Genomic DNA, 18,263 nt, shown 5'->3' with positions numbered 1-18,263 from the left:
TCAGGGAATGGGTATCTTTTCCTCAGATTCTAAACAAAATCCTGCAGTTACATGTAGCCCATGCTGCAATCATAAGTACAATCCTTTAGGTAGTCAGGAATCCCATGACTTTTACAAGCCTGTCTGATTATCAAGATATTCATGATTGGAATTCGAAATTCCAAAAAAACGTTTTCACAGCATTTTTTGGTAACATTACAGTCTATTGGGAGAAATTAGTATGGTAAAACCGGTCACCCGAAGGTTTTTACTTTTTTTGAAGCACTTTATGATCATGTAAAAGCGCAATTTGTTTAGGGCTTCAATATTACACTGTATCACAGACACTGATAACACATTAAGGGCCATGCATCTCATATTCATAAACCTGGAAATCTTGTTAAACAATGCTTATTGCTGATTTTCATACTTTATAAAAACTGTCGCTGTTACAAAACCATTTGTGGACCACCCTGGTACATGTATTGCATCTTGCAACTGATAATTATTTTGTCTTCTCTCTATCTGTTCTATCTCGTTTTTCTCAGACTAGTTCCTGTCGATCATTGCAGTTGAAGGAAGTACGAACACAGATCGCATCCAAATTATCTTGTTTGACCAACACTGATCACCTGACACTGATCACCTGACACTGATCACCTGACCAATGAGGCATAATGGCAGATGATCAAGAATATTTGAAACTTCCCATTGATGAACAATGCGTTCACAAGGTTAGTATTGAAACAGCAATAATAATAATGATGATAATATCTCATGTTTGCCCAGGGTACATGTAGCCTTTTCAGTATTAAAACTGTTCTCCCTAGGCCGACTTCACTAGCTCGAGATTGCCAAATATCCAGCTATTTGAACTATCCAGCTAATTTGCGTCTTCATCAGCCCGAAGTTGCAATTAGCGGGATATTTGGTTGGGATTGTCATCCCAAGATATCTTGGGATAGTTTGCAAAATATCCCACTTTTTGGCAAAATATCCAGCTATTTGTCCCAGGGAGAAAATTAATATTTATTTTTCGGGGGCTACTTTTCAAGCTTGCCTGCATAAAAATAACACTTTAAAATTTGTTTCGCATTGAACTCTATGCAAATTTACGGGGGGCTCTTTTGGGCATATTGGGGGCAAATTTGCCCTGATCCCCGTGTATTTTTTTCACTGATTTGTCCGGTGCATTTTCACCAGACCGAAGACTCGCACTATGAGCGAACGCTGAGCAAATAATCTCGAGCTAATTTCTCAAGGTCGAGTTTCAAGTTTTGAGGTCGAATCTCGAGCTGATGATGACGCGATTTGTAACTTCAGGATTATTTCCCAAATCAGAAATAGCGGGCTATTTGGCAATCTCGAGATGACGAAGATGCGCCTAATGAGGGCCCTGCAACCGTATTATAACTCCGGCTTTAGCTGAGCTACCTTGAAAAGGCGCTCAAGCATTCAAGGAATTTCACCCTTACGGATACCCATTTACTTCATCTCACCTGGGTGGAGAGTGGCACATGTATTTAGTGTCTTGCCTAAAGGCATAAGTGCCGAAATATGAGAAATATGGCCTTGTAATATCCCAGGGGTTGCTTGGGAGTACCAATGCTATGTCGCAGGTGTTACATGCATTCATGTATTGTCCTTGTCAGGGAGAATTTCTGTCTTTGATATTTTTACTCTTTAGTCAACCAAAAATTGATAAGAGCACCAAGTTGCCGTGTTCTCACTCAGTTTAATACACCGATGAAAGCGACACTAGACCGATAATACAGGCCTGATAAAACCCCGATTTAAATCGGTTTCCCAATTTTTTTTTATTTTTCCCAATTTTTTCCCAATTTTTTTCCTGACCCCCCCTTATTTTCTCTATTCTTCCCTGTTTTGCCCTATTTTTTTCCCATTTTTCTTACTCAAAAGGGGGGAATGTTGTTAGATGCTATTTTTCCCCCGCGAATCCTCTTCTTTTTTTTTACTCAAGGGGGGCGTGATTGAGGGGAAAACAAAAAACCTATTTTTTTTTTAGTGCTCACTATCACCTCTGGATAATACTCCAAACAGCAAATGATACATGTGTACAAAATTGTTGGTCGTTTTGGAGACGGTTTTGAATCAGCTTGGCGGTGCGAACAAGGTATTGTAAACTAGTGAGAAACCCGGCTCCTCCCTGTCCCTGGAAAGCAAAAGGGAAAAAGGACAGCTGTGCTACAATTAAAATCAATAAGCACTCCCACAATTGTTATGCAGATTGTCTGAAATCTACATGCCTGTCATAATTATGATACAATTCTGGGATTTTTCATACATGAATGCAACAATCGAGTATTAAAAGTCGAAGATATAATTTGGATGAAGTTGAAAGTTGCTGCCAGTGAACATGGGGGATGAACGGCAGAGACGCGCTTATTTTGGTGATATGCCAGTATTGTTAGGTGGGAGTCTTGAGTCAATAACTGATCATTACATAGAAGAGGCAGACCTGAGGATGTCTACCGTTGACTTGTGCCAGCACGAGGTAAGGTCATTGGTTTACTGACCTAGCAGGCATGGCCAGGAAAACAGAGCTGTTGAGAAGTTGTATGACAGTTGTTGTGGGTTGTATTTTGGGCTATTAATGCCTAGTCTGGTTCTTTAGTTTAATTGGTCAAGGTAGTCGAATTGTAATAGTTCCTAGCTTGGAATCTCTGTGAGCTACGAGGGATATACAATGTATAGTCCTGGCCAACCCTGCTATGTATATTGAGCAAGCTTATCAAGGCCCTCTTGGCAATCTAAAGCTTGTTGAAGGCTTGCTCTACATACATGTACAGTAGCAAAAAATCTATCCTAAACAATATTGCATATCAAATACATACATGTATGCATGTCCATATAAAGACCTCTCAAGGGAAACATGACAAATGTGGTCTTTGTTGACAGGTGGTCGCTATTAAAAGCAGGTTTGACTAAACTTCTGTGCTTTTCCGCAAACTATTGAAAACTAAAATGTCCTTTTATTTCATTTCAGGTTTGGAAAGCCCGACTGCACGGTTACGAGGAGGCGACGAAGCTTTTCAAAAAGATCAGCGAAGAGAAGAGTCCCGAGTTTTCCAAGTACGCTGGTCTATTGAAGAAGTTTGTGACTGATAGTAATGCTGTAGCACAAGAGAAAGGACTAGAGGCTGTGCTGGCCTTCCTAGAAAGTGCCCACGTAGCACCCAGGTATGTATTTCTCATTTTGATTGGATTATCCATGGGAATGCTCCCCAGGGAGTGGAAAATGTGCATACATTGTGTGCGGGTGAGCCTGAATCCGATGACCGGGGTAATAATATATCTGTAATATCTGTATATCTGTAAAGCGCGTAGGCACATTGTCGGATCGATGTATTGAGCGCTATAGAAACAGAATATTATTATTATTATTATTATTATTCTCATGATGATTAAAATTTTTTAAAAATCCATTTCTCATTATGATTATGATGCTTTTTTATACTATTTGATTTATTCAGTTTGCGTCTTTGAATGAAGGGAGAGAAAAAAGGACACTCTTGTTCAGGGAAAAAAATACTTAAAAAATTTAAGGGGCTACTTTTCAAGCTTGCTTGCATGAAAATAACACCCTTTATTTTGTTTTGCTCTGAACTCTATGCAATTTTAGGAGGCTCTTTTATGACTTTCGGGGGCTCTTTTTGGCATTTCGGGGGCTAATTTGCCCTTAGCCCCTGTGTATTTTTCCCCTGCTTTTGTTGCATTCATAGTAAATAAGTACCGGTAGTTTGCTTGTTTGTTTTATTTCCATATAAAAAAGACATCATGCATTCAGTAAAACAATAACAAACAGAATAAGAATTACATGTACAAGATAAAATAAAACGACTGGATAGCCCATATTCAGCGGTATCCTCGTTATGATGCCGCTGGTCTTCCATGGGGACCAGAAATGGTACAGTAAAACAATACAATGAATGTACATAAACAAACGACAAAGAACAATGGCAAAACATGAATTCCCAAGCAAAATATAGTAAGAAATTAAATATCCAGGACAGACAGTACAGGGAATAATTTTCCTGGTATCGCATCGCAATTTGCTATGCATTTTTGCATGACTGCTATACAAAATATCTTTTGTGTAGCAGTTTTCTTCCATAGAAATGTACAGAATTTCATTTGAAATATTTATCCATCGCCTGAAATTGCTAATCAAAAAATTTGAAGAAAATTATTCCCTGCAGTTTAGAGAAAAGAAACTAGTATTTATAGAAACAGAATTGTGTAAAGTAAACTACAAATAAATGTGAATTACCGACATTCTCTATATGGTCAAGGTCTCAATATAAAGTTCACATTATAACTACAACTACGTAATCTACAATGATCTAGGTTCATATAGACTTTCTGTCAAGTGTCTCTTAAAGAAAGACAATGTATCACAGTTGCGTAACGCCAATGGTAACACGTGATACAACACTGAACCTCTAAAGTCAAAGGTTCTTTTTCAATAATTTGCCCTGGGTTTAGAATTATTTGTTTCTCCTCAACTCTGAACATTCAGCACGAATATAATCCTAGAACCATAAGTTGCATGAAATGAACATAACCACTTGAGAATATAAATGTAATAATTTTATTAAATAATATTTGAGCATAACTATGAAACATATTAAAATTTAAAATGTAAAAATAAGCTTGATTGTATTTCTTTCCTGTACAGAACTGTTGGTGAAGTCACTGCTGGTGTGGTGGCAAAATGTCTGAATTCCTCAAGGACCAAGACGAAAGAGAAAGCCATGGAGATTCTTATGGTGTACATAGAACTCGAGAAACAAGAGCAAGTTATGGTATGAACCACTCCTTTGATATAATTCAAATTCAAATTCCAAATTTATTGTCCAATGATTGGAAATTTGTTTTATTTGCATGTCACTACAAGATTGAAACATCAATAAGATACGAAGAATAGTACATTTGACTTGAACGTATTGTAGGTAACACAAACACACAAAAAAAATGTGATAGTTCAACATGCAGACTAAAATCTGATTCATAATTCAGACTAAGTAATTAATTTCAATTCATAGGTGTAGTTAGTACATGTAAGTGTTAGATTGGATCCCATCCTAGTAGAGAGAAATACCTTGGGTTCTGTAAGTATTTAGTATTAAGCAACCATTTACAGTCAGTATTCAGTTAAAGGTAATACAAAGTTTTGGTATGGGGTCATGAATTTGGTTCAAATGAACATATTGGAAGCATATGCGATCCTACAATATTCAGTGACGTTGTCACGGTTGAAATCGAGTCTAAAGTTATGAAATTGTAAATAATACACTCTTTATGTTGTATAGCTCCCTCTCAAGGTAAATATATTAATTAAGCTATAAAACAATGTTTCAGGACAAAATCGACCGATTAGCTTCCTGTTTGAAAATTATATATATCACAACTACATATTCTGAGATTTTCATGGTCGCAGGTACCATCGTACGGCCGTAGGCGCTATTTGAAATTTATCAAAATTTACCGGGAGCACCGGTAAATTTTTATATTTAATATTTCTCGAAAGCCGAAGTGTTTTAGGGGCTGAATTTTCTAGTGATTATAATACATCCACAGGGGCATCCAAATATTTCAAAATTGTAAAGAATCACTTCCAGCCAATTTTCAAAATTTCCCAAAACTTTGTAATACCTTTAAGACAGATACATTTTGAGGCTAGTTACAGGACAAAGTGGATTTCCTGGCAAGGAACACATCTGTCCTGCCTGGCTCTTTTTATCATCATCTGCATGATTTTCGGTATGCATATCACGGAGTGTAAAGTACTCACCGTCATTTATGTCAGCTTCATGGCAATTGCTGGAGTAATAATAATAACAGGGTGCTCAGGAACGACAGCATTGATGCTGATGGGCCTTCCCTGTGTATTAAAAGGAAATTATAAATCATATACCTGTCGTATGTATTACCTACAGGAGGAGCTTCTGAAAGGACTCACAAACAAACAACCAAAGATTGTCACTGCATGCTTGGAAGTCATGGCTTCGGCCGTCAGAGAGTTTGGGTCGAAGGTCATCACACTCAAACCCATTGTCAAGTCCGTTCCTAAGGTTCTTGAACACAGTGATAAGAATGTAAGAGAGAAAGCCAAGCAGCTAGCCATAGACCTCTACCGATGGATCGGTGCTGCCATTAAACCAAGTCTACAGAATATCAAACCTGTGCAGGTAAGATGGATTTATTATTAGAAAATTGCGCGTTAAGATGGATCCCTGTATGTATTAATTTATTTTTTATTTTTTAGTATTGGTATACAAATAATATACATCAGTGAGTGCATTAGGAAGAATTACCCACATGAGGTACCTTTGAAACGGTCTCACACGCCTGAGGCGATAACCGAGGGTGTTTGGACTGTTTTGAAGGTACCGAGTGCGGGTAATTTTATTAATGCCCAATCAAAATGATGTGTTTTATAAGATTGTTTTATTTGATATATAAAATGGTGTTTTATAACATGATTTGGATAATGACCAGTCATTAGAGTTGGATAATGACCGGTCATTATCCAAATTGCGCGTTAGCCAAAATAAATGCCTGGTCACGTGTACGCTTTCAACCAATCATTTGATTAGGATCTACGTCATCATCTTATAAAATGCAATAGATGTAGAGGTGTCAGTGGATAAGTGTCCGGACTGTGGACACTGTCGCAGCACTAATGCCCTTTGGCAAGACATTAATCTGTGTTTGCCATACTCCACCCAGGTGAAGATAATGGGTACCTGGCAGTAATTAGTTCCTTGAAATGCTTGAGCGCTGTAATGGCAGCCGTGCTAAAGCTTGACCTTGACCTTGACCTTGTCATCAGTGAAGTGAATGAATATAGTATTAAGCAATCAATATTCAATATCGGACTAATTCACAGCAAAAACCAAGGTTATGTAAGACAATGTTGGTTTTAAATATAATGTGATGACATTTCTTGATATGAAACTAAGGTCATCGGGGTCATTCAATGTCAGAGGTCATCGATGTTGCTATGTTCATGATGTGATATATCATAATTGCGGTCGGTTATTAATTAACCCTTAATATGTATTGTAATTTGTAGGTTTATTTGCACTTTTTAGTTTTGTTTAATATGTAATTGTATATCAGTCTATTTTGTGTGTTATAGCGCTTAGAAACTTCGGTGGTAAGCGCTTTATAAGTACGTTTTTATTATTATTATTATTATTATTATTATTATTATTATTATTATCTGTTTGTGATATAGTTGAAGGAGTTGGAAGAGGAGTTTGAGAAGTTACCAGGAAAGGCTGCCAAGCAGACAAGATTCCTCAAGTCCCAGCAGGATCTCAAGGCCAAGGCCCAGGCCCAGGAAGATGGAGAGGAAGAAGAAGAAGAAGGTAGGTCACCCATCCTCGTGGTGGTGTCCATTCCTAGTCTTGCCTACCAAAGGTGGAGGTGATAACCAAGGCCTCCAAATTTCATTGCATTTTCTTTATTTTTTCACATTCCAGTAAAAAAAAAACATGCTAATCTAAAACAATATACACTTCATGAAATATGTATATAAATTGTTAAAATGTTACGATGCTGTCGAGGTTCACATGCTAAGGTGAAAGGTCATTTGAGGTCGTATGCTAAATTTACCTACAAGAAATGCAGATTAGATTTGTTGATTTTCTCCTCTATTCTCTATCTTCAGGCCTGATAAAAACCTAATTTAATTTTTTTTTTTTTTTTTTTTTTTTAACCCAATTTTTTTTTTCTTCCCGATTTTATCCCAATTTTCCAGATTTTTACCGTTATTTTCTCTTTTCTTCCCTATTTTTCCTTATTTTATTTAATTATGTTACTCAAAATGGGGGAATGTTGTTAGATGCTCACTATCACCCTGTATCTTGTATTTCTTACAGATGAAGCGGACACAGCCGGTCCTGCAATAGATCCCTATGATCTCCTAGAGCCTGTGGATATCCTGGCTAAGTTACCCAAAGACTTTTATGAAAACATGGTGAGTACTTTGTTCTGCTCGTGATTCTGTTTGATTTTTTTCTTGGCATTGAGATGGTACCATACAAGCTGAATCATTGAAAGAGAAATTGATTTTCTTGTCACTTGCTTTTGAAGAGTATTGAATGCTGAATAGTGTTGGAATCAAAGACATTATCCACAAAGGACCAAGGATAAGCATCGTCTGTTAACAAACGGTGTTGTTGTGCTGAAGCCATATTAAGCTCGTTTTATCATGCGCCGCGATTTGAGAGTTCATGTATTGTGTACGTTGAATTGCTGCATGCCCCACAAATTTGCTTTTTGGTCCAGATTTACCGCGTATTGCCAGTTACACTGCCGCTGCAAGTGTGATTTCTTATTTTCGAAGGCATACCGTGCTAAAATTTCCTAATTCTTATTTTCAAATGTTGGCAGGTATGATACAGTGTACATGTATGATATACTCCAAACTATGTGGCAGCCCAGGGTTCAATTCATTCTACCGTAGATGTTTGACAACACATTGAAATTTAATCATAACTCTTTACCAGTTTTGGTCGACCAATGGAACAAACGATATACTGCCACATTCAACTTTTGGCACACATACAGTGGACATGTAGTATAATGTACTCCAAACAATGTGGAATTCAAGGGATTCAATCCATGGCAATAAAGCATTAAAGAGAAGGTTGAGTTCTGGGAAGAGGTGAACAATAATTTGTGAGCGTTATCATTGTTATTATGCAAGTGTGGAAGAACATCAGATAAAACATGTTCCCTGAAAAGCATGGCTCTTCAATTGCCTTCATATTCTAAATATGTCATGTAACATCCTAAAAATCAGGACTGATTTTTATGCCACATTTTCGTGTAGTCCCATATACAACAGAACCTTGCAATACACACAAATACTTATATGCTAGATGATTAACCTTTTCTGGTCGATTCCACAACCTTTCTTTCACAATGCAATCGGATGACCAGAACTCGCCTTTATCTTTAATTATACATCTCTTTATCGTTTCTTGTGACAACCAACAACAGGAGGCCAAGAAGTGGCAGACAAGGAAAGAGGCTTTGGAGGTTCTCCAACCCTTGACTGCGAATCCTAAGATAGAACCAGGAGACTTCGCTGAACTTGTCAGGGTACTTAAAAAGGTGAGAAAACAATAATATCAAATAGGTGAAAGAAAGGAGGCGAAACTCTTGTAATTTATTCAAACGCATTCATGAGTTCCAAAGCGTAACAATGGGATGTGTAACATTCCACTCGGCTTTGAAGTTCCATGCTCCGAACCGTGCTTCGACTGCGGGGACTCTCGGAAGCCAGGCACCAGTTTTCCATTTATTACAACATATTAAATTACCGGCAAAATTTCAGTGTAAATCAAAAACTTTATATGGGGATTGTATTGGGAATAGTGCATCAAACAAATTCCTTTCTATAATTTGTGTGCCAGAGTTGGTAAAAGAAAAATTACATCCTGACAAAAACTCAATACTCAACTCAAAACTCAGGATAATGCGCTAATTTGTGCATGTTTTAATGTCCTGTTATTTAATCCATGATTCACAATCTTCAATACCATTAAGTTTGCGAATGCGTGTTTTTCGCGTGTTTTTTTAATTTTTGAAGTTAAAAAAAGGATGAAATTACACAAGTTTGTGTTCGCTTTTTCTACTCTTTACACATTCAACAATGGATGAGAAATCATTGAAAGGGACAGCCAACAGTTGCTGTGATACCATTTTCTGATGTAGGAATTTTAAATCCTGAAATTTCATGCGCTTTTTTATCTGACCACCTGGTCAACAGTTGCAGATTAGCGCATAACTTTTCGCCGGCTTGGAGCATGGGGTCAAAGGAGAGCGGCTTGATTCCAGTCCTTCTCTATCACGTCCCTGATAATATCAAGGAAGCCATTTCATATGTGTGCAAAATCATACAACATGTCTTATCAATATTCAACTTCAATCTTTTCGTAAGACACTGTTCATATATCTTTTGTAATTCAACCTTTAATTTAAAAACTAAATTGTTTTAATCATTGTCGGATATAAAAAGGTTTGTATCATCTACAAAAAGTATTACTATCATGCTGAAGATTGTTAACATAGATTTTAAAAAGCAATATCAAAGATATGTTTTAATTTATGAGTGTATTTTTGTGAAATGGCCTTTATTTGCATTGTCACGAAACCATATTGAAACACCCGAATCTGAATAGAAACTGGTACACACCATTCCATACAATACTCAGCCTCATTCTTATCGTATTCTTACCCCTATATTTTTTAATTTTTTTAATTTATTGTTTGGTTACTCAACATTATTATTGTATGTTTATCTGCTACCATTACCATATAACAGTTTAGTAATTTGACGATCTTGACCACTACTTTCTCTTAGTTTATTTCGGTATTTTATTGATTGAAATTTATTATTTTGTTCATCTTTATTACAATCTTGTACTTGTCATACCTTTTCGTTTGGCTCACTATTGTTTATTTATTGTATTTATAACTGTATTGTATAACTTGTAAACATGATTAATTTTGGTCCTTGGACCTTTGAATCATGTTATGTCTTTTTAAACCGAAATAAATAAATAAATAAAAAAATATTGATATTTACTGTTATGTCTTTGATAACAGACGGTAGCCAAAGATAATAACGTGATGATAGTGGCCCTCGCAGGGAAGTGTATGGCAGGTATCGCTCTTGGAATACGCAAGAAGTTCTCCCCGTATGCAGTTGCAGTAAGTAAAACGTACTCTTTGTCTCTTGATAGCGGCCACTATCTTTTTCCTTTCATAAAACTTGCCATTGATACACAATGATGTTTATCTGTGCTACCATGTTCAGTTGAATTTTAATGAATTTTGTGAAAAATGCAAGGTGTACAGCAGTGAGACCAGGGTATTGAAGTCATGGAGTGTACAGTTTGTTGAACAGGCCGAGATGAGGATGATTAGATGGTGTGCAAGACCCAGAGATGCCAACCAGTACGATTAAATCATTTTTAGTACGATAATACGATATCACCTCTTAAAAATACGATTTTTCAACAAACAAAATATTGAATAATTCCAATGTCTGTAATCTAAACTAATCTATTTTCTTTTGTTTTTGTTTGTTTGTTTTAATTTCATTGTATATATCATAAATCCTAGACAAATTCAAAGAGAATAAAATAAATGTTGTTTCTTGACCTTTTCCTTGAATAATTCCAATGCATTTAATCTAAACTTACCCTTTTTTCTTCTTCTTTTTACCTTCAGTATGTATTATCATTCCTAGATAAGTTCAAAAAGAAGAAAATAAATGTTGTTTCTTGACCTTTTCCTTCTGTTTTGGTATTGAATAATTCCAATGCATTTAATCTAAACTGATCTTTTTTTCCTTCTTTTTCCCCGTTCTTTTTACCTTCAGTGTATATCATCAATCCTAGATAAGTTCAAAGAGAAGAAAATAAATGTAGTGACGGCTCTCAGAGAAGCCATTGATGCCATCTTCCCAACAGTAAGTATACACTAAACATTGCTCAGGGCAAATAAACACCTGCAATTCTTTTTTTTAACAAACTTTTTTTTTGATCGAAAATAATATCGCTAGTGACATTCGTTTGTCTCGCAATGTATGGTCAACAAGTGATCTGAAAGATCACGACGTTTCGTGTGCCGCTGCTACACTTCGTCAGGTGATAATATATTTTGTGAGCAAGCATCTCTTATACTCTACGGATAGACGGGGGGACCGGCGGTCAAATAATTAGGACAATAACAGACAAAGCCTATTGGTCGAAGCACACTGGCGCTCGATCAATCAACAGGCCATTGGCTAGTCTCGCCTGCTGGGGCGAGAACAATGGCATTTTTTTTCTTTTCATAACCATTTTGGAACATATATAAATTATTGATAATCAAGTTCATGTTCAATTTTTTTTTATATAATTACAGTAAAAGCATATAACCTTTAATACAAATGAGAAATAAAGCACAGAGGCAAATCATTATACATGGAATCAAGACAAAGATTCAAGAATACCTGTAATTATGATGTATTTGCATTTCTCTTTAGACAACGTTTCAGAACATTCTAGAAGACGTTCTAGCAGCCCTAGACAACAAGAATCCTTCCATCAGGACCGAGACAGCACTATTCCTTGGAAGGGCGTTCAGACAATGCACACCTGCAACGCTTCCTAAAGCGATTCTCAAACCACTCTGTATATCGTTAGTCAAAGTAAGTCAAATTTGAAATGTGTATACGGAATTGCTGATTAGAAATGATTTTGTAGTATTTCAGACAATGCACACCTGCAACGCTTCCTAAAGCGATTCTCAAACCACTCTGTATATCGTTGGTCAAAGTAAGTCAAATTTGAAATGTGTATACGGAATAGAGTACCGAAGCTGTGACGCATAAAAATCTATTTCTCAATTTTTTCTTCATTTCCCGAAAAAGCATCAAGAATAATGTCCAAATGTCGAAAAACCAATTGAATATGTTAAGTATTGGCTGAGATATGACCATCTGAATAAATATATTTCCTATAGGAATTCATTGTTATAGAATATAATTTTGATGACGTCACACTTCACCGCTCTATTGCCGATTAGAAATGATTTTGTAGTATTTCATAGTGACATCTGAGGTTTAAAGAAATAACGTTTTTAATTAAAGTTTAATTTTCTTTGAGTTTAATTGAACTTGTGTTAATGTGAGAAATGCTGATTGCCTCAACAAAGTAGTGATTTTCTTGGGAATACTGAAACTTAATCGTTTGCTTCTCTTAGCATGAACCAATATTGAGATTTGCTGTTATGCTCAAAAATTGTTATTTGGGAGAAAGTTTTCACTAGATATTTTCTTTATTATTCTGATTTTGCGTATTTGAGTTTGAACGGAGGCGTGATGGCTCGGTGGTAGAGCAGTGGTCTTGTAACTGGGAGGTCCCGGGTTCGAAACCCAAGTCGATGCGCTACTGCCCTTTGGTAAAGCATTAATCCACATTACCAAGTCCCTCGGAGAGGACTTAAAGCCATGGGTCCCTTGGTTGCTTTACTTACAAGCACACGTATGCTTTCTTAGCAGTCAGGTAAAACAAACAAACCAACTAACATACCTTCAAATTGTTATTTTCAGAAACTATCAGATACAACACCAGACTGCAGAGAAGCGGCTTCTGAAACACTGGCAACAGCCTTGAAGGTTGTAGGAGAGAAACCTATGAATCCATTCCTAGCTGATCTAGAAAAGATTAAATTAGACAAGGTAAGATTTTTTTTTTATTGATTGATTTTATTTCATATCATATAACAATTGTTTGCACAATAAAGAACATACTGTAGTACAAAGTAAGATCAAAATTATGAAATGAAACAGGAACCTACTGGAACGCATAGCTTGTTTTTGTAGGTTCCCAAGATTAAATATAATATGAACATTATTTTCATAAATCATTTAAAAGTGTCTTAATAATCACAGTAAAATAGATATAATATAATAACATATTTTCGTAAACCATTTTAAAGTATCTAAATAATAAAAAAAAATACAAAAAGAAAAGAATGACAAAACGGGACACAAAGGACAGGAGACTGACATAATAAGATGAGACAAGACATGACAAAACAATTCATAACATTCTTTGGAATAGTAGGAAAACCAGTGCCCCATCTTGTGAAGACACTATGAACATGACTGACAAAGAAAGCGGACAAAATATACAGTTCCTCAGGTAGACAAAGGAACATCCCTTCACTGCTATTATGTAAAAATGTGTAGAACAGGTGTCACATGCATATTCACCTTTTTACATAATAGCAGTGAAGGGATGTTCCTTTATCTACCTGAGCAACTGTATATTTTGTCCACTTTCTTTGTCAGTCATGTTCATAGTGAGAGTTTGATCAACCGCACGTTTGCAGTCTCCTATCTCTTATGTATATACATACATGTCAATATCAATTGCGACTAAGTTGCGATTGATATGAAATCTTTCACTATGAACATGACTGACAAAGAATTCGATGTGACACCTGTTCTACACATTTTTTACATAATAGCAGTGAAGGGATGTTCCTTTGTCTACCACAGCAATTGTTGAGGGTAGAATGAGAAACTGTATATTTTGTCCTCTTTCTTTGTCCATCTTGTTCATAGTGTTTATAAGACCAGGGGGGTGTTTCACAAAGATTCTAGGTCAAACTTAACTCTAAGTTGAACTTAAAAGTTATGGAGAGCCATTTGTAGCCTTAAAATAAAATATATTCAAAAGCGAAAAATCAAGTATTTTAGACTTTCCATAAATTCCACATCAAGAACATAAAATCTCCCATGATAATAGAAAATATGAATGATTTGAATCAACATTTTATGCCTTTTAAAATAACTTTTACAAAATATTTTCAAGGATGCTAATGGCTTTCCATAACTTTTAAGTCCAACTTAGAGATAAGTTCGACTTAGGATCTTTGTGAAACACCTCCCAGGCCCAGTTAACTATGTACTCAAATTTTTTCTCTTTCTGTTTCTATAATGTTGTTTTTTATTATGCAAATACTTTAATAATTGTCAACCATTTACATGTTTTTATTTTCATTTTATCTGCACTGGAAATCCAATATTTTATTGTTTCAGTAAAATAAACACTAAAATTTACAGTCATATTGGAAGACAGTTTGTTGTTGTTGCTTGGATGTCAAAATATTGTCAATGACAATAAATAGCAATGAGGTGGACGGGCTATAAACACATGTTGTACACTTCTCAGCATATCTGCTGATTTGCATTAAAAAAAGAAGAAGAGTACCGCAAGCTTTGGGGTTCTGAGAGCCATATGGGATAGGGAGAACTGTTCACTGAATTTGAATGTTACGCTTGACACTCCTGGGGGGGGGGGGGGGGGTGTGTTTCACAAAGATCCTAAGTGGGACTTATCTCTAAGTTGGACTTAATATTTACGGAAAGCCGATAGCATCTTTGAAAACAGTTTGTAAAAGTTATTTAAAAAGATGTTGATTCAATTCATTCATATTTTCTATTATCAAGGAGATTTCATGATCTTGATGTACATGTAGAATTAATGAAAAGTCTAAAATACTGGAATTTCTTCCTTTGAATATATTTTATTTTAAGGCTTCAAATGGCTCTCCATAATTTCTAAGTTCAACTTAGATTTAAGTTGTACTTAGGATCTTTGTGAAACACCTCCCTGGTGCTCCAAGCTTTGGGGTTCTGAGAGCCTTCTGAGATAGGAAGAATTGTTGTATTAATTGTTGACTAATTTGGTTCTATATTTCAGATCAAGGAATACAGTGATAAGGTCGAGCTAGCCCATGGTGGCGGCAAGAAGAAAGCAAAAGCAAAAGACCCCAAATCAGAACCAGGGCCATCAAAGGAGGCTCCTGCTGCCAAGGCCGCTGCCAAAGCTCCTCCTAAGGCCAAGTCTGGGAAAACGGCAAAATCAAAATCAAAGTCAGAGGCCAGTGCTGTAAGTTCCCTCTTAACGATTCCTAGTTTAATAGTTACCTTATGAATAATATCTCATCAATATGTTTGTATTGATTATTGATTATTGTATTGATTATACCATCTTGACATGGAAATAAATCAAATAAATAAATGCAAGCCAATACTTATAAGCAGCATCTAAATGAAATAATGTTTCAGGGCTTAAATTAACCCAAGGCCACCAAGGCCATGGCCTGGATGCCCCTTTGATTGGCCTCAATGCCCCTCTCATTGGCCTTGGAGATTTTTGTGCCCTTTCCAATTCTTACTATTGTGCTGTAATATAGGAATGTGCCCTACAGAAAAGTGGCCTTGCCCTAAAAATATGGAAATTTAAGGCCTGATGTTTTGAATACTTGTCTCCTTTTTCTCTCTCAAAACTTCTGTGTAAAAGCATACAAAATACACCAATGCCATATTTTCCCATGATAGATGTCTTACTTTTAGCCCAGGAAGGTTGGTAGTTATGAGTTCTGTTTGTCTGTACATGTTTCCAATGCTACAATAGTTACCGGTTAGGTATGTGTTGTATGAGATATAATATTGCTCACAAATAGCTTCCAAAGAAGGAAACTTAAAAAGAAATCTGTTCAAAGGAGACCATTTAAGGGATGCATTTAAATTGATGTACATGTTTTACAGACAAACCTGTTTCTTTGGGTGGCCTCTGTAAACAGGTTTGTCTGTATAATAAACCAGTATGATAATGATTATTGTATGTTTCTCTTTGATAGTCTGGTAAAACAGTGAAAGGAGGAAAGAAAAAGGCACCAAAGAATGAGAGTCAAGAAGAGACGAAATCTGAACCTTTTCTTACGGTAAGTCTTATCCACACATAGCAGCATTCGTATACTTGTTGTGTATTAAGAACTACTTATACGACCTCTATTGCTTCTCAACATTTCAAATTCTACTGCACAAAACTCAACAGAGTTCACTTGAAATCGGTACTGTAGTGACAATTGATGACACCTAAATAGCAGTAAAATGCAATCTTTTCAACTTACCGATATTAGAAAAAAATTCTTTGAAAATTCAAATCGTGAGTCTACCGTCAAACTTGACGATCAGCCGCTTCGTATTCATTGTGTGCATTAGTGTGCAATTGATGCTTCTCAGCACTTAAACAGCACTAGAGGTCAATACGCATTAGCATTGACTTTGCTGGAGCGGTCTTATCTTGTTTTTCTCTCCCTTTGAAAGATCATCCCACATTCCAGACAGAGAGTCTTTGGGTGGTATTCTCGAAAGCGGACTAACTTTAGTCCATTGTTTAATCCTCGGACTAAGTATGGAAGGCCGAGTGTCCATATGAATATATTTTTGAATAATTTGATATGCCCCAAAATTACCATGATAACATAATTATTTCATAGTTATATTGTTGTAATTAACTATGTTATTACATAGTTTAATTATAATATTTGATTTCAATTTAGTGACAGATTAAATTATTTAAAAACATATACATATGGACACTTGGAATTGTATACTTAGTCGGAGGATTACACCATGGATTAAAGTTAGTCCCCTCTCAAGAATACCACCCTTTGTGTCTCTTTTATCGGAAGGGGTGCTTAGTGCATCAGGATCTTTAAGAGCCAAATTCTTTTGCTTTGACTTGTTTCATCTTTCATGTGATGGACAAAACTGTTCAAGTTAGGAAATGCATATAGATCTACATATGCAAGAAAGTAAAGAAAGTAATACAAATGTGAACATGTAAAAGTATAGGATTCAGAAAAGCATAAATATATTATTGAAGAGATAGAGTGAATGCATCTATGAGCAACTTAGTATTACTGAATGGTCATAGTGAATAGATTACATGATTATGCAAATTGATGAATATATGAATGATTTATTGACAGGATGAAGAGGTTTATGATAAAACAGTAGTTCTTCTTTCAATAGATTACATGATTATTTAAATTGATGAATATATCAATGATTTATTGACTCGATGAAGAGGTTTATGATAAAGCAGAAGTTCCTCTTTCAATAGATTACATGATTATGCAAATTAATGAATATATGAATGATTTATTGACATGATGAAGAGGTTCATGATAAAGCAGAAGTTCCTCTTTCAATAGATTACATGATTATGCAAATTAATGAATATATGAATGATTTATTGACAGGATGAAGAGGTTCATGATAAAGCAGAAGTTCCTCTTTCAATAGATTACATGATTATGCAAATTAATGAATATATGAATGATTTATTGACATGATGAAGAGGTTCATGATAAAGCAGAAGTTCCTCTTTCAATAGATTACATGATTATGTAAATGAATGAATATATGAATGATTTATTGACATGATGAAGAGGTTCATGATAAAGCAGAAGTTCCTCTTTCAATAGATTACATGATTATGCAAATGAATGAATATATGAATGATTTATTGACATGATGAAGAGGTTCATGATAAAGCAGAAGTTCCTCTTTCAATAGATTACATGATTATGCAAATGAATGAATATATGAATGATTTATTGACATGATGAAGAGGTTCATGATAAAGCAGAAGTTCCTCTTTCAATAGATTACATGATTATGCAAATTAATGAATATATGAATGATTTATTGACATGATGAAGAGGTTCATGATAAAGCAGAAGTTCCTCTTTCAATAGATTACATGATTATGTAAATGAATGAATATATGAATGATTTATTGACATGATGAAGAGGTTCATGATAAAGCAGAAGTTCCTCTTTCAATAGATTACATGATTATGCAAATGAATGAATATATGAATGATTT

General features: G+C 35.5%; 1 protein-coding gene across 4 annotated transcripts in view; it reads left to right on the top strand.

Annotated features, from left to right (window-relative positions):
* Window positions 1–18,263, top strand: part of LOC585583 (cytoskeleton-associated protein 5) — a 70,448-nt gene that overhangs the window by 10,985 nt on the left and 41,200 nt on the right. For all 4 annotated transcript variants that reach the window (XM_030989307.1, XM_030989305.1, XM_030989306.1 and 1 more), the window contains exons 2-14: window positions 528–713; window positions 2,987–3,180; window positions 4,679–4,805; window positions 5,940–6,191; window positions 7,244–7,376; window positions 7,890–7,987; window positions 9,016–9,129; window positions 10,627–10,731; window positions 11,405–11,494; window positions 12,053–12,217; window positions 13,121–13,249; window positions 15,282–15,470; window positions 16,225–16,308. In XM_030989307.1, coding sequence (XP_030845167.1) covers window positions 657–713; window positions 2,987–3,180; window positions 4,679–4,805; window positions 5,940–6,191; window positions 7,244–7,376; window positions 7,890–7,987; window positions 9,016–9,129; window positions 10,627–10,731; window positions 11,405–11,494; window positions 12,053–12,217; window positions 13,121–13,249; window positions 15,282–15,470; window positions 16,225–16,308 — 1,737 coding nt within the window. In that variant the 5' untranslated portion in view covers window positions 528–656. The remainder of the gene's footprint in view (window positions 1–527; window positions 714–2,986; window positions 3,181–4,678; window positions 4,806–5,939; window positions 6,192–7,243; window positions 7,377–7,889; window positions 7,988–9,015; window positions 9,130–10,626; window positions 10,732–11,404; window positions 11,495–12,052; window positions 12,218–13,120; window positions 13,250–15,281; window positions 15,471–16,224; window positions 16,309–18,263) is intronic.

Source organism: Strongylocentrotus purpuratus, unplaced genomic scaffold (assembly GCF_000002235.5).
Source record: "Strongylocentrotus purpuratus isolate Spur 01 unplaced genomic scaffold, Spur_5.0 spur5_scaffold_18, whole genome shotgun sequence".
Lineage (NCBI taxonomy): Eukaryota > Metazoa > Echinodermata > Echinoidea > Camarodonta > Strongylocentrotidae > Strongylocentrotus > Strongylocentrotus purpuratus.
This window is presented reverse-complemented; position numbering and strand designations above follow the sequence as displayed.